General features: G+C 39.6%; 1 protein-coding gene across 2 annotated transcripts; it reads right to left on the bottom strand.

Annotated features, from left to right (window-relative positions):
* Positions 1–16,216: 16,216 nt before the first annotated feature.
* On the bottom strand, positions 16,217–20,660 carry LOC117510791 (homeobox protein orthopedia B-like). 2 transcript variants are annotated; one of them, XM_034170657.1, is made up of 3 exons: positions 20,484–20,660; positions 19,789–20,192; positions 16,217–17,570 (listed from the first exon to the last, which is right to left on the bottom strand). In XM_034170657.1, the coding sequence occupies exons 1-3, from the start codon at positions 20,644–20,646 to the stop codon at positions 17,067–17,069; spliced, it is 1,071 nt and encodes a 356-aa protein (XP_034026548.1). In that variant the 5' UTR covers positions 20,647–20,660; the 3' UTR covers positions 16,217–17,066. The 2 variants fall into 2 exon arrangements, with proteins under 2 accessions (XP_034026548.1, XP_034026547.1); XM_034170656.1 differs by having other exon boundaries at positions 20,445–20,658.
* Between the last annotated feature and the right edge of the window lie 413 nt (positions 20,661–21,073).

Genomic DNA, 21,073 nt, shown 5'->3' with positions numbered 1-21,073 from the left:
ACAAACAAACACATTCACACCCGCACTCACACCTACGGACAACTGAAAGTCTCCAATCCACCTGCATGTCTTTGAATGTGAGAGGAAGCCGGAGCACCTGGAGATAACCCACACAAACAACATGAAAACTCCACACAGAAAGGCCACATTTAACAATTATTTCTGTCAGTTAGCAATACTGAGTAAACTGAATGAGACAAAAAGTACTTTATCCACCCTTAAAATTCAATTCTTGTCAAGGGTATTGGAAACAGGGCCATAAATGAAGTAGCATGACTGTTTGATGTTGCAAGCACATTAATACAAAGGTAATAATCAGGCGTAGCATTAGTTTGACCACCTGTATTCAGCTTCATCCTGCAGAATGACATCTTCACTGTTGAAGAAGCTTTTTGGGGAATACCACAACACACCTTTTTGCTCATGAAATTTCAAAAACAACAACTAGGACAAGGATCTGAAACTCAGCCATGTCCTGTATCATCTTTCTCTGCACAGCTGCATTCAAAGACAGGGTGCAGGAAGAAAACCCCCAGTATGAAGCCTGTAACTTTGCTCCTGCTGGCTCTGCACCCATGCATGACCAGGTCATGTAATGAATGTTGATAAAGTAGAAAAGCTGCTTTAATCAGGACAGATCACTGTGTAGAGGTGCAGAATGTCAGTGAGAGCAGGCACAGCTGCTTAGTGAGAAATCCAATATTGACTGTCGGGATAAATGTCCTGCATATTCTTTCATCTGTCCCAGGGGCCATGGTATTATGCCTCTCACGTTAGCACTTCTAATTGGATTAAAAGTGGCTAGTTATTGGGAGAAAAATGACTGAGAAAGCTATTGTGATTATTGCCTCTCAGCAGTGTTGGGTGCTGAAGTGAAGAGGCAAATTAATTGTTGTGAAATGTCAGAATTGGACAACACAGACTTTTGTGCAACATGATTGAATGTGTTTTCATATCAAGACAATTTGAGGCAATGCATTCACCTTCAGGGTCTGATTTATTATTTTATTTTGTCTGCAAAACGTGAAATGTCATGTTAAGGCATGTGACAGAGATATGCAACCTTTTGAATGATGCATTTCTAAGAACAAACATGTACATGCCTGTGTGTGGAGGCAAGCATGAACAGAAATGAAACAGACAAATCCATCAGACGTCCACCGGGTTTTCGTTTGTACACCGCCAGGAGCTGCCATTAACAGAAAATAAATGTGTGATGTCATAAAGCTGACAGTGTCTCATTCATAGTGGCACTCCAGCTAAATTACACATAAAAGCACTGATAACATCATCATTAAATATTGATTTTAAGGATGGCAAAACCAAACCATGTCTACACATATGCTGCAAACTGAGATGGGGCACTTTGGATGAGAATCAAAACAAATCGATTCAAAAAATAACAAAAGACTCAGGAGGACAAGCTGGACAGAACAGAACCAGAAAGCAAGAAAGGGAGAGGAGTAAAAAGGTAAATCTTTGTGGGGGTGGAAACAGTTTTAAGACTGAGGCTCAGAGCAGATGTTGGTGTTGATGATGATGGATGCAGGTTGTTGAGATGCAGAGTTGTTATCATGAGAGGCTCTCGCAGTCTGCAGCGCACAGATGTCACGTGCATCAGTGACAAAGAGGCAAACCTCGTTTTAAATAAACCCCAGAATCTATCAAGACAAAGACAAACGTTGAAATCTTTAATGTAGAAACTCACTTCATACAAGTGCAAAGGGCAAATGAACGACTATCGTTTTATGCGTCACAGTTTAAAGGTGATGTTTTGCGAACTGTATTACTTTTTTCCACCTTTATATTCTGCATGGGTGAAAGGTCACATTCTCCTCTATCCAATCATATATCACTAGGTTACCACATGCACGCATGCAGCAGGTGGCACGTGTGTGAATGGGACATGTTGCACGCTAAGCGGCTCCCCACTCTAACCGGATAAAAGGTGCAGGACAGAAACATGTCGGTAATTGATTGCTAATTAGTTCTTTTGTTGTTGCTCATTGTGTTCTGACACAGCTTTGCCCCGGGTTGTCTATTCACAGACACTCTCCAGCATCACAGAAAGGAAAGAGGTGGCGGTGTAGCTCAGCGGAGCCTGGGACCGAGGGGGGCGTTAATGTTGCAGTCACAGAATTGACTAGTTAATATTACTGATACATTTATGTGTTATTCATCAGAGTAATAAAGTGAAGATTTTAGATGTGATTTTTGATCCTATATTGTCCTTTGAGTTGCACATTAAACTGACTACAAAAACAGCCTTCTTTCAGCTGTGTAGTATCATCAGGATTTGACCTTTTCTGTCGATGGTGGATGCAGAAACACTGATTTGTCCCTTGTTTCATGTGGAACTGATTCTTGTAATGTTTTGTTTTCTGGGTTGTTACATACAAGCATGATGGATTTTCAAATGGCTTGAAATTCTGCAGCAAGTGTTCTAACTTGAAGAAAAAGTTTTGACCATGTTCCTCTGGCCTTGATCTCCTTTCACTGGCTTCCTCTTCATACGAGGTCTGATTTTAAGGCATTTTATTGATGTATAAAATTCTTCAAGGACGAGCATCTCCATACTCGCTGGTTTCTTACACCTTATGTAACAGCGCTCACTGCCAACTGTTGGCATCAAGGACTGTGTTCCATGGGTGATGAGGAAGTCAGCAGGTTATAGATATCTTACCACACATCATTTTTTCTGGATTCTGTTTAAATAAAGGTTAAAGATTTATTTGTTGTCTCTCATATATGAACTTACTTGTGTTGAATTGTATAGAATTTGGCTTACAGTGTATTTTTAACACCAATTATGGGTCCCCTGCTGTTTGATGGTGTTTATGTATGACTATTCCAGTGGCTAGTTGCATTTTTTTTTTTTTCATTTTTATATGTCAAAATTTTTAAAACTTGTTTTGTACATGTTAATTTATATTTTTATTGTTATTGTATTCTATGTTGCTGTTCTTCTGTAATTTTATGTGTTTATTGGTTTCTTGATTATCTCCTTTATTTTTATGCATTATGTTAGCTGTTTTAAATTTTAACTGTTATTTGTGGTGGCCAGTTGCAGTTGCACTGGTGTGGAAACCTGCTCTTGTGATGTGTCTTGGGGTGACCAGTGTCATGGCTTGGAGTGACACAAATATAAAATTGAATTGAACTAATAGAAAATGCTGTTGCTACTGCTACCTGCAAGAATGACACACTATACACTGTGACAAGACTTGCAATTAAAAATTCACAATTTTCAAGTAATTACTGTGCGTCCGGAAAGTATTCACAGCGCTTCACTTTATCCATATTTTTTTTATGTTACAGCCTTATTCCAAAATGGATGAATTTTTTTCTCCTCTGCAAATTCTACATGCAATATCCTGTGAAAAAAAAGTTTTTTTTTGTTTGTTTTGCAAATAAATAAAAAAATAAAAAAATAAGAAATTGCAGGCTTATCTGGATCTTAATGAAATAGGGGAGAAGTTTCAATCTGGTTTTAAATTAAGACACAGCACTGAAACAGCCCTTTTAAAAGTTTTTAATGCCCTTCTTTTAACTGTTGATGCTGGGAACTCTGTGGTTCTTCTGCTTTTAGATTTATCTGCAGCCTTTGACACAGTGGACCACAGTGTCCTTGTGACTCGCCTCGAGACGCACATAGGTATTAAGGGTTCAGCGCTAAATTGGTTTCAGCCCTATCTTTCCAACAGACGTTTTTCTGTTAATGTAGGACAGTACTCTTCCTTTGTGTCTCCTCTTAAATATGGCGTGCCCCAGGGCTCAGTTTTAGCACCACTTCTCTTTGCTTTGTACATGATCCCTCTTGGGTCTGTTTTTAAAAAGCACAAAATCTGTTTTCATTGTTTTGCAGACGACATTCAGATTTACCTTCCTGTAATTTCGTGTGATACCCAGGCTGCTGTAAAAATACTACAGGACTGTCTGAATGATGTACAAGCCTGGATGAGAGCTAATTTTCTGAATCTTAATAAAAATAAAACTGAGATTTTAGTGTTCGGGCAAAATAACCCTCTACAAGGACAAGACAGTGTTATTGGTCCTCTGTCCACTTTTTGCCACCCTTTTGTAAAAAATCTAGGGGTGATAGTTGACCCATTGTTTAGATTTGATAAACACATCAGCTCTGTCATCAGAGCCAGCTTTTTTTCAGATGAGGACTCTTTCCAAGATTAAATCTTATTTTACTCGAGTTGATTTTGAAAGAGCTATCCATGCATTTATAACATCACGTCTGGATTATTGTAATGCTCTCTACGTTGGGCTGGACCAGCGCACCCTACAGTGCCTGCAGAGTGTACAGAATGCTGCAGCCCGCCTTTTGACTAAAACAAAGAAGCATGAGCACATCACCCCTGTGCTCTGCATCTTACACTGGCTCCCTGTCGGCTTTCGTGTTAAATATAAAGTTTTGCTGATTGTTTTTAAGTGTCTACACTGTATAGGCCCAATGTATCTGAGTGAGCTCTTGCAGCTGTACACTCCACATAGGGCTCTGAGGTCAGTTGACCAGCTTCTCCTGGCTGTTCCTAAAGCCAGGCTTAAATCCAGAGGTGATAGAGCCTTTTCTGTCACAGCACCACAACTCTGGAACGATCTTCTGCTGACTGTCAGGTCCTCAGAGTCGGTGGGACAGTTTAAGTCAAGACTGAAAACTCATCTCTTCTCCCTGGCTTTCAACACTGGCTAAGTGGTGTATGCTTTGCTCTGCTATTTTGCTCTGTATTTTTCGATTTTTTTATTAATTAATTAATTAATTTATTAATTTATTTATTTATTTTTATTCTTTTCCTTTGTTAATATTTTACACTTTTGTATTGCTATTATTGTGAAGCACTTTGGTCAGCTGCAGCTGTGTTTTAAATGTGCTATATAAATAAATTTGAATTGAATAAGAAATCACATGTACATAAGCATTCACAGCCTTTGCCATGAAGCTCAAAATTCAGCTCAGGTGCATCATGTTTCCACTGATTATCCTTGAGATGAGCTTAATTGGAGCGCACCTGGGGGAAAGGCGCACACCTGTCTACATATAAGTTCCCACAGTTTGCAGTGCATGTCAGAGCACAAGCCAAGTATGAAGTCAAAGGAATTGTCTGTAGACCTGAGACATGATTGCCTCAAGGGACAAATCTGAGGAAGGGTACAAAAACATTTCTGTTGCTTTGAAAGTCCCAATGACCATTATCCATAAATGGAAGATGTTTGGTTCCATCAGGACTTTTTCTACAGCTGGCCACCCATCTAAACTGAGCGATCAGGGGAGAAGAGCCTTAGTCAGGGAGGTGACCAACAACCTGATGGTCACTCACAAAGTATTGAGCAAAGGCTGTGAATGTGCTTTCTTAGTTTTTAATTTTTAATAAATTTGAAAAAATAAAACGTTTTTCATGTTGTCATTATGGGGTGTTATGAGAAGAATTTTGAGGGGGAAAAAAATTATGCCATTTTGCAATAAAGCTGTAATGTCACAAAATGTGGAAATAGTGAAGTGTGTAGTGTTTTTACAACTGCTGTGAATACTTTCTGGAGGCACTGCACACGTGGTGGTGATAATGTCAAGATGTTCCCTCACCTTTATCCATGATGAAAGATGGACAATGTTGAGCACTAATATGCACACATAGATGAAAAAAACGTGTGTGATATTACAGAGAGAAATGAAGCTGTAATATGCCAAAATGTTAACTTTTTAAATAAAAATCAAAGACAAAGCTTGTTGTTTTAAGATATTTTATAAAACACTTGTGTGTCTTTCCATTAAGTCAATTATTTATTCATTTTCTTTTCTCACTTAATTCACTGAGGGAGTATTTTAATGGTCAGGGGCACTGGAACCTATACGAGTGGTCAGTGAGCAAGAGGCGGGGTACATTCAGGACAATCCACCAGCCCAACGCAGGGCCATGTATACATAGACAAACATTCATATGCTCACTCACACCTATGGTCAGTTTAATGTTTCCAATTCACCAAACCTGCGTAACTTTAGAATTGGGAAGGAGTTGAAGCACCCTGAGGGAACCCACACAAACACAGGGAAAACATACAAGCCCCACAGGAAAAGGACCAGGTTGGAAGCACTCCCAGGACCTTGTGCCATTGACGCAACACTGCAAATCACTAAGCCAATGTGCTCCCAGGCCAAATTACAATTACAAAATTATAACATCTCATTTCATCATCATATGCCGCTGTAGACAGCACTGTTTCTAATATAATGACCCATATCTTTTTTTCTCATATACAAGTGAATGCAGCATCAACCCCTCCCGAAATAATACACACATAGTGATTACAGAATTTTAATTTAACCTGTTAGTACCATTGAGATTGAGACCTCTTTTGCAACAGAGACCTGGACAATTATAAAGTTTCTAATTCACCTAACCTGCATGTCTTTAAATGTGGGAGGAAACCAGAGCACCTGGAGGAAACCCACACAAACACAGGGAGAACATGCAAACTCCACACAGAAAGGCCGCAGATGGGTATCGAACCCATGACCTTCTTGCTGTGAGGCAACAGTACTAACCACTAGTCCACCGTGCTGAAACGAGGCTTTTTGAAACTTTGAGCAAATAAAGCAATTGCTTTAGAGAATAAATTGCTATTTTGAAATGCTGATCGCATTGAATGAACCAAATTATGTGGTGGGATATTGAATGAACCAAATTCTTCAGAAACTACTGGCTGTTCAGAGCAGTTGATACAGAATGAACTAAAATGCTTCAGAAACTACTATGTTTCAAAGTACTGCTATACTGAAATAAACAAATACTTCACAAACAATTAGCTGTTTCAAAGTGCCGGGATACTGAATGAAGCAAATGCTCTGAAGCTATTAGCTGTTTCAAACTGCTGGAACATTGAATGAAGCAAATGCTCTGATGTTATTAGCTGTTTCAAAGTGCTGGGACACTGAATGAAACAAATGCTTCCAAAACCTTTAGCCATTTCAAAGCACTGGAAAACCAAATGGAGTAAATACTTCATAAACTATTAGCTAATTCAAGGTGCTGGGATAATGAATGAAACAAATGCTTCAGTAACATCTATTTCAGTATGCTGGGATACTGAAGTAAGTTTCTGCAGTTTCTCCCTTTTTTACTTGGGGTCACCACAGCAGATCTGATGTGGAGCTGCATGTTTTATTTGGCACAGGATGCCCTTCCTAACTCAACATTATATTGAGAGTGAGCAGGTGGGGTCTTGAACTGGGAACCTCCTGTTGTAGAAATGACACTAACTGCTTGGCCACCACACTGCCTGCAAGCGGACACTTCAAAAGCAGTTAGCAGTTTCAAAAATGTCAGGCAGAATAAATGAATGACTTTCTTTAAAAACAACAACTTTCAGACACTAAACGTAACAAGTGCTTCAGAAAATGGCTAGCTGTTTTGAAACACTCAAAACACCGGTTAATGCTACTCTAAAGATACATTACCTAAATGTTCAATCTCTGCTCCAGAAGTTAGGAAAGTGCAAGAACAGCTTTTGTCACACAATCACTGCTCACACAGTTTTTCACTTTGTAATGATGGGATTAAGACTGGTGACCCCTGAGCAGAGAACTAGCCAGGAAGGTGAACAAAAAGTTTTTTATTCTAAGTCAAAGGACAAACAAGGCTTTAAATATACAGTGCAATTAGTCCATGGAGCAACCAGTTCTGACAAGACCAAAACAGAGAGGCTAACCAAACCAGGCACCAGGATCCAAAGAAGCAGGCTGAAAGTCAATGAAGGTCAGCAACAGAAAGCCACAAGAGTGCCATAGACACTGAAAGACTTGACATAACACACAAGCTGTGCCAGCACACGGAGGACAGAGAGAAGGACTTAAATACATGAGAATGTCATGAGGGTGATGAGGAACAGGTGTGGAGGAACACAGGAAGTAAGCACAGAAACTGTCACAGGAAGGGAATGTCAAAATAACAAGAAATGACACAGAGAGCAGAATCATTCATAACACACTTCAACACAGACCCGATCCCCACAGACTCAATGGACAACAAGTCAGAGTGTTTGTAGCTTCATTGGTTCCAGGTGTGAGCTTGCTCTCATCACATCTGTGAATAAGTAAAGATACTGGGGGAGGATTAGAAACTAGCCCAGTGGCATCAGAAAGTGAGTCACAATCCAAACTGTAAATGAAGTGATTGCTTCAGAAAATCATTTGTTGTTTTAACATGGTCAGAGGTCAGTGATGTGGAAATAAATGCATTCCTGGTGGTACTTCTGGACATAGCAGCCTCACTGAGAAATTAAAGACCAACACAAAGATTTATTGAACAATCTCACAGAAACTCAGCATTCCATCATAAGCTTTGAAATAAAAAGTAGAGGTTTTACTTTCATTGCACAGAAAAAAAATGCATTTATTTTACATTCCAACATGACATGCATATATACTCTCACTGAATATATGTATGTATATGTATACATATATATACATATATGCATGTATGTATGTAAGAGAGTACATATATATATGTACTCTCAGATATTGAGATAGTGGACTCATACTAGTACCTGGGTGTTCACCTAAACATTAAACTGGACTGTCAAACAACACTACTGCACTTTTTAAGAAAGGCCAGAGCAGACTCTATCTGCTGAGGCGACTCAGGTCCTTTGGAATGTAGGGGGCGCTCCTGGGGACCTTGTTTAACTCTGTAGTGGCATCAGCCATTTTCTATGGAGTGGTCTGCTGGAGCAGCAGTATCACAACTACTGAGAGGAGGAGAGTTGACTCAATTTATTCAATTTATATTGCACCAAATCGCGACAACGTTGCCTCATTGCGCCTCAAATAAGAACAACTTAAAAACAATATAAAATAATAAAAACAATGTAAAATAAAATTAAAACATCAAAAACACAATTAAAAGTTCACAATAAAACACAATAAAAAGTAAAAGAACTTAAAAGAATTAAAAAAGGATGCTAGCCATAAGACTGGGTAAAAAGATGTGTCTTTGGTCTTTTCTTAAAAATCTCCACAGAATAAGTGAGGAAGGCCAGTTCTGTCCTGGGAAGTCCCCTGGACTCAGAGCAGGAGGTGGGAGAAAGGAGGATGGTGGCTATGCTGTCATCCCTGCTGGAGAACGACTCCCACTCCATGCAGTCAGGTTCCTGACTGCACTGAAAGCTCCTTTAGTGACAGGCTGCTCCAAATGCGTGAAGGAGCGATACCACAGGTCCTTCCTTCCTGCTGCTGTCAGACTGCACAACCAGCACTGTTGCCAGTAGACCACTCAGACCACTCAAATGACTAATAGTAACAATTTTTCTGTCTCTCATGTGCAATAATACTACACATTCTTGTGCAATAATACTGTAACTTTTATTATATGGTTGCAACAGTACGCGCGCTCTGGTTGATTTCTGGTCTGATATGGGAAAATATCAGACCGGTTACCATGAAAATCGGTCCGGAACATGTATCTCATTCGTTACAAACCAGAAAGCTAAAAACATGATAAGACAAACCAAGTCAGACATGAACGCACTCCAAAAATATCTTAACAGCATTGAAAAAACACACAGATTGAAAGCTTACCAGCTAACGACCGGACCATCTATTAGCAAGCTCTTCATGGAGGTGAAGAAAGCAAACATGTCTGACTACAAGCACAAAACCGTCACCAGCTTTCCTATTCGGGTGATACCGGAAGTTCGCATGTTTATATATATATAATAGCCATATAATAAATGAACTATTAACCTCACTTGCTCGTTCTGTACGGAATATCAGACCTCTGTGTTTTTCACACAGACCTCACTAATGCTCAGTCCATACTGTCAACACCTCGGTCTGATATTTTAAACTGAGCTGTTTCCTACTGCCATCCAGTAGATGTGTCAAAATGCATAGAACACTGCCATCTACTGACATCCGGTTATATCACATGGTTGTCGAATCACAACAAACAAACTTTTCAGTTTTGCAAATGCCTTTTTTTTAACAAATGAAAAAAATGACATTTTACAAAAACATTTATTTGTAAACACCAACACGTTACATTAACTTGTCTTGGATATACATAGAATGAATGAGTCAACCAATTAGTGTGAGCAGAGGCTCAGTTTACCCATAATCCCTTTGGGCATCTGTGTGTGTTAAATGTTTAAAACTTCAGAATTAGTGCATTATTTAAAAATTAAAAGATATGTGTTATATTTTCACTTTGTACAAATGACAGAGTTGACATTAATGTAGTTATTCTATCTGGAATAATTTGATTTAAAAATCAAAGCCATAAGTCAAGCCTGCTTTCCTTTTCAAGACATCTGCCTCATGGCTGGACCACTGTATGCTGTGAAGGATAATGACTCTTCTCCACAGCAGTGGGCAGGGTGCACAAAGACAAAAGGCAGTGGCTCACTGGCTGTGTTTGGGTTTGTGATCACCTTTGATTCTAACAGAAGCGTTGGTGGTGTTTAAACTCAAAAACGGGCTTGTTAGTAACTGAGAGTGTACCGGGGACAATACTGAAAGTTAGCGGTTAGCTGTAGCTTCCGATAAATTTTTTGGTTTATCGGTTTAGTGTTATAAAAGATAACTTTTCAGTTAGCTGATTAGCGGTTATCGAAGCTAACTTTTTGGTTAGCTGTGTCCACCACTGTCCAAACCAAGACTAGTAGGCTGTACGTGTTAAAATGGCAAGTGAGTGTAATGATGCATATCTTTTTCCATAACCCATGGCATGGTGAAATGTCCCCTCCAAACTAATCACACAGCTGCAGTAGCCCTCAGGTGGATGCACTCTTTCCTCCCCTACATGTTTTTGCAGTCTGTGTGGCATTTCCACTGAGTTGCTCTTCCCACATCTCTCTCTCTCTCTCTCTCTCTCTCTCTCTCTCTCTCTCTCTCTCTCTCTCTCTCATCAGTGCATGAGAAATTACCTAATGAGGAATGGGTCGCACATTTCCACAAACTCATTAACCCACGAGCGAGTGAGACTAATTGCGGCGTTTGGGTAATGTGATTGCACATCTGTTACTGCAGCCCAGGACACAGTGTAGTCAGCACATGGCTGGATCTGGTGGGCCGAGCCACATCGGAGCGAGACGCAGTAGAATATCTCAACTGAATGAGCGCAGCAGCAATCAGTGCACTGTGTATTATGTCTGATCAACTACTGTTGTGTAATATGTTCAAATGCATGCCTCTGCATGAGGGGATCACTGATATCCATATGAAAGTTTATAAATTTCTATAGTGTTGGAATAAGCCTGGGGTCAGAGATGCATTACATGAAATGCAATGCTTATTGTGGAATACAATCACGGAGCTCCTCTGCCAAGATGCTGTGTGGGCATGGCACGCTAGTAAGTAAATTAGAAAATAATTTTAAAATGTTTGTAAAAACAAGCTAATTGTATATAACTGAAAAATGGAATTCAACACACACATGCATTTAAATAAACAGAAGTAAATACATTTTTCAGGATCTTGACATGGTTGGTATTTTCAATAATTCACAAAACTGCTGCAAACAAATTTCTGTTAATGGAAAAGGTGTGAGCCAACTGTTTAATATGAGAAAAGTAATATACTTTGTTAATTATGATTAACCTTTTGTTTAACCTCCTTTGCTTTGTTACAGAAAGTCCAATTATAAGTTTACAGGGAGTGGGGCTGCTTATAGTAACGCTATATCTCATCAATTACCATCCCGTGACCATAAATTGGCCTCATCCCTGACAACTAGATGAGGTTAACACACTGATTAATTTGATCTGCTGTGATGTCAGGCACAAGTTGTAATTTTCATACTGGGGGGAAAAAAAAGCTTTGTTTCATTGACGCATCACAGTTTATGGCTATTACAAATCAGGATAACTGAAAACATGCAAAACTTTTTTTCTTCTGACAGCTTTGATGGGCCTGACTTTAAATATTAAATAATAAAAGGTAAATAAATTAAATGGTCAAATACTATTTGTTAATTTTATTATGACAACATAAACAAAACAGTTTGCAAGCTACAGTATGACTAATCAGGACAAAGAGTAAACATATAGTTTACATATTGTACATTACATTCCCATTCCAAAAAAAAGTGGGGATTTTTTTCTATTTCATTAAAAAAAATAAATAATTAACAGCTGCAAACCTAACTTTTCAAACAAAATGACAAGAGAAACCACAAAAAACTACACTACGACTACTACTACTACTACTACAAAAAGAAAGAAAAAATTAAAAGAATGATTTTGTTGAGTTGTTGGTCATATCTCAAAATGAATAAAATCTTACAATTTATCTTGATATTCACTTAAATTGCAGGAGACTGTACATATAGATAGATAGATAGATAGATAGATAGATAGATAGATAGATAGATAGATAGATAGATAGATAGATAGATAGATAGATAGATAGATAGATAGATAGATAGATAGATAGATAGATAGATAGATAGATAGATAGATAGATAGATAGATAGATAGATAGATAGATAGATAGATAGATAGATAGATAGATAGATAGATAGATAGATAGATAGATAGATAGATAGATAGACAGACAGACAGACAGACAGACTAGATAGACAGACAGACAGACAGACAGACAGACTGCCATCGCATCCCGGGTGTTCCCTGACTCGTCCTATGACTGCTGGGATAGAGTCTCCTCCTCCCCTGAGTCCAGCTCCCACATTCCCCCCAACCCCACCCCTATGACCCTTGACTGGAGTAAGCGGGTATAGAAAATGAATGAATGAACAAATCCTCTCCAGCTTATTAACACAATCACCCAAAAACAATAAACACTCTCAACTTTTACACTTCCATATTAATATAGCATAAAACGATGACAACCTGATAAAACTTTGGTGAAGTTCAATCCAACAGATCAATCCAAAAAGCCCCTTTGTTTTGCTTGTGAAACATCTGATGGAACTATCTGCCATCTGCTCTATACTGCCAGCTGGTGGGCATGGCTGGACTTGTTGCAGAGGATAATTTAAAATCACACGCATGATGATCATTAGGAGCAGGTTGTTCGGAGCTGTTTCAACTTGCAATGAGCTTGTCGGTTTGTTTCACTTCTAAAGCTGAGGTCTGGTGGCCACCAAGGTCACAGCAGCTTATATTTTTCAAAACTGCAAAATAATTGGGAAAAAGGAGCAATAGAAAATTTCACAGCTGGGGTAGGCTACACTGCCCCCACCCGACCCTTAAATGGAATAAGCTGGTTCAGAACATAGATTAATGACAATTCTCAAAAACTGAGTCCAAATCATTTCAGACAGGCCTTAAAAGTATCTTGGCTTTGTGAAATTTAAGAGTACTCGAGGCTTTTTTCCCCCCTTTCTCTCATTCAGAGAAAGTGGTTACCGAAAATGGGTGGTGACCAAATTGTTAGTGTTTCAGCGTGGAAGGTTCGTGGTTCCCTGCCACATTACTCCATGTACAACCCCTGGCAAAAATTATGGAATCACCAGCCTCAGAGGATGTTCATTCAGTTGTTTAATTTTGTAGAAAAAAAGCAGATCACAGACATGACACAAAACTAAAGTAATTTCAAATGGCAACTTTCTGGCTTTAAGAAACACTATAAGAAATCAAGAAAAAAAGATTGTGGCAGTCAGTAACGGTTACTTTTTTAGACCAAGCAGAGGGAAAAAAAATATGGAATCACTCAATTCTGAGGAAAAAATTATGGAATCACCCTGTAAATTTTCATCCCCAAAACTAACACCTGCATTATATCAGATCTGCTCGTTAGTCTGCATCTAAAAAGGAGTGAACACACCTTGGAGAGCTGTTGCACCAAGTGGACTGACATGAATCATGGCTCCAACACGAGAGATGTCAATTGAAACAAAGGAGAGGATTATCAAACTCTTAAAAGAGAGTAAATCATCACGCAATGTTGCAAAAGATGTTGGTTGTTCACAGTCAGCTGTGTCTAAACTCTGGACCAAATACAAACAACATGGGAAGGTTGTTAAAGGCAAACATACTGGTAGACCAAGGAAGACAAAGCATCAAGACAGAAAACTTAAAGCAATATGTCTCAAAAATTGAAAAATGTACAACAAAACAAATGAGGAACGAATGGGAGGAAACTGGAGTCAACGTCTGTGACCGAACTGTAAGAAACCGCCTAAAGGAAATGGGATTTACATACAGAAAAGCTAAACGAAAGGCATCATTAACACCTAAACAGACAAAAACAAGGTTACAATGGGCTAAGGAAAAGCAATTGTGGACTGTGGATGACTGGATGAAAGTCATATTCAGTGATGAATCTCAAATCTGCATTGGGCAAGGTGATGATGCTGGAACTTTTGTTTGGTGCCTTTCCAATGAGATTTATAAAGATGACTGCCTGAAGAGAACATGTAAATTTCCACAGTCATTGATGATATGGGGCTGCATGTCAGGTAAAGGCACTGGGGAGATGGCTGTCATTACATCAGCAATAAATGCACAAGTTTATGTTGATATTTTGGACAATTGAAAGGATGTTTGGGGATGATGAAATCATTTTTCAAGATGATAATGCATCTTGCCATAGAGAAAAAACTGCAAAAACATTCCTTGCAAAAAGACACATAGGGTCAATGTCATAGGGTCATAGGGTCAATGTCAATGAGCAGATCTGATTTGATGCAGGTGTTAATTTGGGGGATGAAAATTTGGGTGATTCCATAATTTTTTCCTCAGAATTGAGTGATTCCATATTTTTTTCCTCTGCTTGGTCTAAAAAAGTAACCGTTACTGACTGCCACAATCTTTTTTTCTTGATTTCTTATAGTGTTTCTTAAAGCCAGAAAGTTGCCATTTGAAATGACTTTAGTTTTGTGTCATGTCTGTGATCTGCTTTTTTTCTACAAAATTAAACAACTGAATGAACATCCTCTGAGGCCAGTGATTCCATAATTTTTGCCAGGGGTTGTAATGTGGAGTTGTGTCAGGAAGTGAATCCGGTGTAAAACTTGTGCCAATTCAACATGCCGATGCACCTTGGATTTACTGTGGAGACTCTGAGTGAAAACAAGGGAACAGCCGAATGGTCTTACTTGATAAAGCATTTACTGAAAGCCTTTAAAAATAACAATATTTTTATTTTCATATTATTTTATCCTCATCATGTTAAATTGACACAACACACGTAAGACAAAATAACAATTGTATGTGGTGTTTTTTAATGCTGCTAGGTTCTTGAAAACACTATTAAATTAGCCTATATAACTGCGAGGGCAGCATGGTTGTTGCCTCACAGCAAGAAGGTCATGGGATTGATTCCCACCTGTGGCCTTTCTGTGTGGAGTTTACATGTTCTCCTTGTGTCTGTGTGGGTTCCCTCCAGGTGCTCCGGCTTACTCCCACCTCCAAAGACATGCAGGTTAGGTGGACTGGAAATTTGAAATTAGCTGTAGGTGTGTGTGTGTATGTGTTTGTCTATATGTGGCCCTGCCACAGACTGGCATCCTGCCAAGGGTGAACCCTGCCTCACGCCCTATGACTGCTGGGATATGCTCCAGCCCCCCCACCCCGACTGTGACCCTTAATTGGAATCAGGGGGTATAGAAAATGGATGGAAGTTGACTGCGATAAACAACAGCAGATATATGGGTTCATCCAAACCTCTGTTGGTCCATGAAACACAATTATTGCAAACTTTGATTATAGTTACTGACTTAAATAAACCCACATTAATTACAGAATTTGTTCTGCATGTAAATATTGCAGCTATTTTTCTCCATTGCAAAACCAGTGATGAATTTAGAGACGTTTAAATTGCATTAAAGTATGTTCCAGACTACTATATCTACTAAAGTAATACACAGCATTGATTCAGCATGATACACAGAAGAATCACTGAAAATGATGGAGGGAATCCAACATTTGTAGAACGATTGTGTCACCATTATTATGACCTATTAAACTATAATTACCCTAATTTCTATTACCTCATATCGCAGCCAACATTATACTGAAAATCCTCTCATGTCTGTGATCCATCCATTTGTATGATGACTGTGGTTAAAGACAATGATGTCAAAGTACTGATTTAATTAATTTTCCAAAAAGGAAGGAAGGAAAGAAATTAAGAAAGAAAGAAAGAAAGAAAGAAAGAAAGAAAGAAAGAAAGAAAGAAAGAAAGAAAGAAAGAAAGAAAGAAAGAAAGAAAGAAGAGTCTTAAATATTCCAAAATTACCCATAACACAGGTTCAGTGGTACAATTTTTCACACAAATATCGAATTTATTACATATTAAAGGAGACATAAATTATTTCTATTTTCACATTCTTGAAAATTACTTTTATTTTGTTTGTCATTTGAAATTGGTACAAACCCGTCAGCGTATCGCATTTCGATGTAAGTTCAAACATTTAAGAAATGTGTCAATAATAGCACATACAATAAGTTAAAACATGTCACAAAAAGACCAGTGGGTACACAGCAAGAATGTTTTATATAATCTGCACAAAACATCCTAAAACAGAGTCGGCCTACTGAAGCGTTTTTTCCCTCCCGTCTCATGCAGGAGAGTGAATCCGCCTAATGTAAAAAATAAATTAATAAAATTAAAATTCAAAAAGTATACCTGTTGAGTCTGAGTGGTCATCCTTTGCTCCCTAAGTAATTGGAGAGTTTAACTTTAAATCCACATGCAAAGTGCATGCCTTTGACGCAGACCAATCTGTGGTGCTTTTTAAACCAAATTCTCAGTTTTTCCGGTTTTATTATTTGACAGAAAACAGCTTCACCTGAACACAACAACGTGTGTAAACGCAAATACATTGTTTGGCTCTCGAGCCTATAATCTAGACCATTACAATAGCATTTATTAACAACGCTTGATAAAAATCCCTTTTGATTTAAGAAGATAAATAATCCCAAACCCAACGTATTTTATTCCTATTCGTGCGCCAGTGTCATCCTTTTACGTCTAGTGAAGTTCCCGATTAGCTCGCTTGTCGTCTGCTTTTCATCTAAATAACTGGCAAACCAGAAAAGGCGCCGCGGGGAGATACTGGGACGGTGGGAGAGGACCGGGAGGTGTGTGTTTTGTAAAGTCACTAAGTGAAACTCATGGACACTGTGTGCTCCAGCGCTTTGCGCCGCAGTGACGCGATGCTTGTCCCTCTCCACATGTCACTGTCCGGGGAACTACACAGCTGAGGAGAGCCCGATACGTTCGTGGGGCCGGAGAGGGAGGCCGACATTCCCGGGAAAGGCGTCTGGTAGAGGTGGGACTGCAGCCCGGAGCCGTTGGAGGAGAGGCCGTTGGAGAGGCCCATGGAGTTCGGCGGCGGACCGGGACCCAGGCTGCACTGTGACAGAGACTGCGCCATGCCCGGCTGGCGACCCAAAGCCGGCGGCAGCTGAAGCTGGGAGACCCCTGGCATTCCCGTGGCCCAGCGCGAGTCGTTGGCGTGGAAAGAGCACAGACTGTTCTCCATGGCGGCCGCGGCAGAGAACTGTGGCAGGCCCGGCGTCGGCAGCAGCGTTCCCGGAGCGCGGAACACATTGGTGGTCTTCTTCCTTTTCTTCCACTTGGCGCGTCTGTTCTGGAACCAAACCTGCAAACAGAGAGGAGACAGCGCGTGAGCCTCCGGGAGGACAACGTGGAGAAGACAGAAAAGGCGAGAAGTGGAATCCAGGCATAATCTTAAAATGTATTTATTCATTCATTTTTGTGGCTTCTGGTGGGATTCGAACTCTGGACCTCGAACCTAGTCAGACGTACACCTTGCACTGAAATAAAGCAGGAGGTCTGGGCGGCTTTGCTTGAGCTGCTGCCCCCGCGACACACATCTTTATAAATCCAGCAGATTTATAAAGATTTCATCATTTTCGGGCGTGATTAATGCGCGTGGTGAGTCTGCGCCTCCGTATTAAAAGTGAAATCTCGCTCTCATTCCGCTCAGCCAGCCGTGAAACGTCGCCCAAACCCCATTACACTGTGGGGGGAAAGAAAATGCAATTTCTCATCCCATTAAAAAAAAAAAGTACAATATATTCTTGAGTCCTATTAAGACGTCGCTGATAGAGCATTTTAAAGGAAGCGCTGCGCGTCCATGCACGCGCGCTGAAGGCTGCACCTGCAGTTTACCAACAGCAAAACATCAGCGAACACGAGCTGGAATAAAGAAATGATTATTAAGGTGACTAATGATTGGGCTCCGTTTATTGCTTGCAGTGGGATCATTTGCATGAATTTCACATCACTGCTTAATAACCCGTTCACTCTTATAAGTAAGACTGAAATTGGTTGATAATGTGTTTGCTTTATGTCTGTTCCAAAATAATAAGAAGCATCACATGACTGACAGCCGTGCAGCACGTTCACATCTATACGCAGAAATTCGTGTGTTTTATCCTAAAATCAGAATAAATGTTGTGAAATTGAAGAGCCTTATTTTCTTGAATTTAATTATTAATATGTTTAGGACATTAAGATATAAAAATAAGGGGCTGTTGACTAAGTGGTTGTGTGCTTCCTTTTAGTGTGGAAAGTTCCCGGTTCAAATCCCACCCCTGCAACATTTCTCCATGTAATGTGGAATGTGGAGTTGCGTCAGGAAGGGCCTCGGGCGTAAAACCTGTGCCAATTCAACATGTACATCCATCTCGGATTTGCTGTGGCAACCCCGAGTGCAAACAAGGGAGCAGCCGAAGGGTCTTACTTAGTACTATTAATACTGAAAAGCTGTGGAATAGCTAAGAATTTTTTTTTTTTTTTTCAAAAACAGATTTAACGTGCGTTCACTTTTTGTGTTTAAAAATACAAATTTTCCACTTCTGCAGTTTATAAGAAAATATAGTTATCTTTATTGAGATTTTTTTTAAATATAATCAAGTTGGGCGTAAACCCTGTTTCTGTTGTCACTTCAAGATATCGATTTTTTTTACCTAAGTTATAAATTGATTGTTAATTAGTTAATTTAATAAAAAATTAAAAAATGTAGGACTTTTCAATATTTGACTTCATATATATATTTTAAATTAATAAAACAATAACCAAAGCGGTCGAAAGTAAATTTTATTATTATTATTATTATTATTATTATTATTATTGTTATTATTATTATTATTATTATTATTATTATTATTATCTAAATTTACTAATTCAATCTAAATAACAGTCATTACACGTGATGTTATATTGTATAATTATATATATTTGGACTTAATCTCGACTGGACTCTCGCTTGGTTTACAGGTGATGAGGTTTCAGCACCTTGGACAGCGCCATGCTCATTTTAAAAGGAAGTGACCGCTTAAAATGTTACAATTCAATTCAGGGTCGTCACACTGAGTATTTTTCTGGTGTAAAAATAATAGAAAACAGTCTGTGTGCTTTTCACTGTCACGGTTTGACAGCAACTTCGGTTTTATTTTTATTTTTTATATTATTGCGCCCTGTTTGTGGAACCACGTTTTTCCCACCTAAGGGTTTCTGTCACATACAGTCTTTATGACAGTAAAATGTAACATGTGATTTGGTGTCAGTTTGTCATTTCTTGCCATGAGATGAAAACTGATGACAAGGAACTGATAAAAATAAATAAATAAATAAATAAACTAAAATAAAATAAATAAAACAAACATTGATTGCTGTTCGCCATCGCAATGGATCTGACTGTACCAAAATTATTCTTATTGAATTACGCACATGTTCATCGATAATCTTCTTTTAAACCAAGATAAAAAAAAAAAAAAAGCATCCATGTTCCATTCTGGAGTCACGCGCCCTGCGTGTGTTTCCACGCTCTGCAGTCACACACCCATGTTTACCTGCACCCGGGACTCGGTGAGGCCGATCCTTAGTGCCAGTTCCTCCCTCATGAAGATGTCGGGGTAGTGGGTCTTGGCGAAGCTGCGCTCCAGCTCATTGAGCTGCGCCGGAGTGAAGCGCGTCCTGTGCCGCTTCTGTTTCTGCTGGCTGGCGGGCTGACCGGAGCTCTGCTGCTGCTGCTGCTGTTGCTGCTGCTTCTCCTGCTCCTTCCCGTTCACCGGCATGCCGGCTGAGTTGGATCCAACGGTGGTGATGTCTTCTCCCGGCAGAAGAGTGGCCCCTTCTACAGAGTCTGAAACAGGAGCCATGTCACCCGGATGCGCCTGGTCCGGCACCCCGCCGCCGCCCAGGCGGCACTTGAGAGCTTCTCGGTGTCCGAGTAACTCCGCAGCATCCTTCATCCCTGACAGCGTGGGGGCGAGGAACAGAGTAAACACTCGGCGTCATCTTTGCACGATGAATGCAATTATTTCTTTTCCACAAAAGACGCACATTAAATTAAAATACAACAAATCAGCAGGCAACGTTTTATCTGTTACATTATTCTTCATTTCTGACAAATTACTCAAAAATAATTCCATCAACGATTTAGCTGTTAACACAGTTAAACACACAGTATATTGATAAGATGAGAAAGGAGAAGTTGAAGTCTTACAGTGGAGTTTAGGGCCGGGGCTGAGTGACGATAACTCACCGAGCCGAGCATCCAGGAGGTCGGCATGCGAGAGCATCGCGTAGCGCTCCAGGGCGAAATGCACGTGGAAAACAAATCTACAACTTTTGGACAATTTAAAAAGTATATATCGTCTAAATGAACGAAAATTCGGTTTGTGGTTATAAAAGGAGGTCCCTTGCATTATAATGTCCTTTAGAGCGACGGGGAGGCGCTTATTAGTTGAAAGAACTCGTGCGCTTCCTCAAATAAGAGCCAATCAGAGCAGGAGTTTGGAAATGTCAGCGACGTGACTCCCCCTTTATTTTTTTCCTCGCACACGTGCGCACGCACGAAGGCATGCGCACACCCGAGCCCCGCCACGCACCAAAACGCTACAATTCAATTCAATCCTATGTGCCATTCCACCTTCTGATTTATTATCTGTTCATGCTCAGATTATTCCACGCTAAACATCTTAATGTGTTTGTTTAATCTCACACAGCACTCAGGCCGTGACAGGGCTGTGCATACGTGCTCGTATGTACATGCAAAATGAGATATTATGTGCAAATAACAGGCGATTTCAGCTTTTGCGCTATTGATTTATAAGCCGTAAAGATGACAAATAA

Source organism: Thalassophryne amazonica, chromosome 5 (assembly GCF_902500255.1).
Source record: "Thalassophryne amazonica chromosome 5, fThaAma1.1, whole genome shotgun sequence".
In the NCBI taxonomy this organism is placed as follows: Eukaryota; Metazoa; Chordata; class Actinopteri; order Batrachoidiformes; family Batrachoididae; genus Thalassophryne; species Thalassophryne amazonica.
This window is presented reverse-complemented; position numbering and strand designations above follow the sequence as displayed.

Bases quoted from the DNA above. Each gene is read 5' to 3' on its own strand.
- LOC117510791 (XM_034170656.1), bottom strand. From the start codon at position 20,646: ATGCAAGGGACCTCCTTTTATAACCACAAACCGAATTTTCGTTCATTT. The intron at 20,193-20,444 runs GTAAGACTTCAA...CCACGCTGTCAG, and splicing joins CCCCGGCCCTAAACTCCACT to GGATGAAGGATGCTGCGGAG. The intron at 17,571-19,788 runs GTAAACATGGGT...CTCTGTTTGCAG, and splicing joins TCACCGAGTCCCGGGTGCAG to GTTTGGTTCCAGAACAGACG.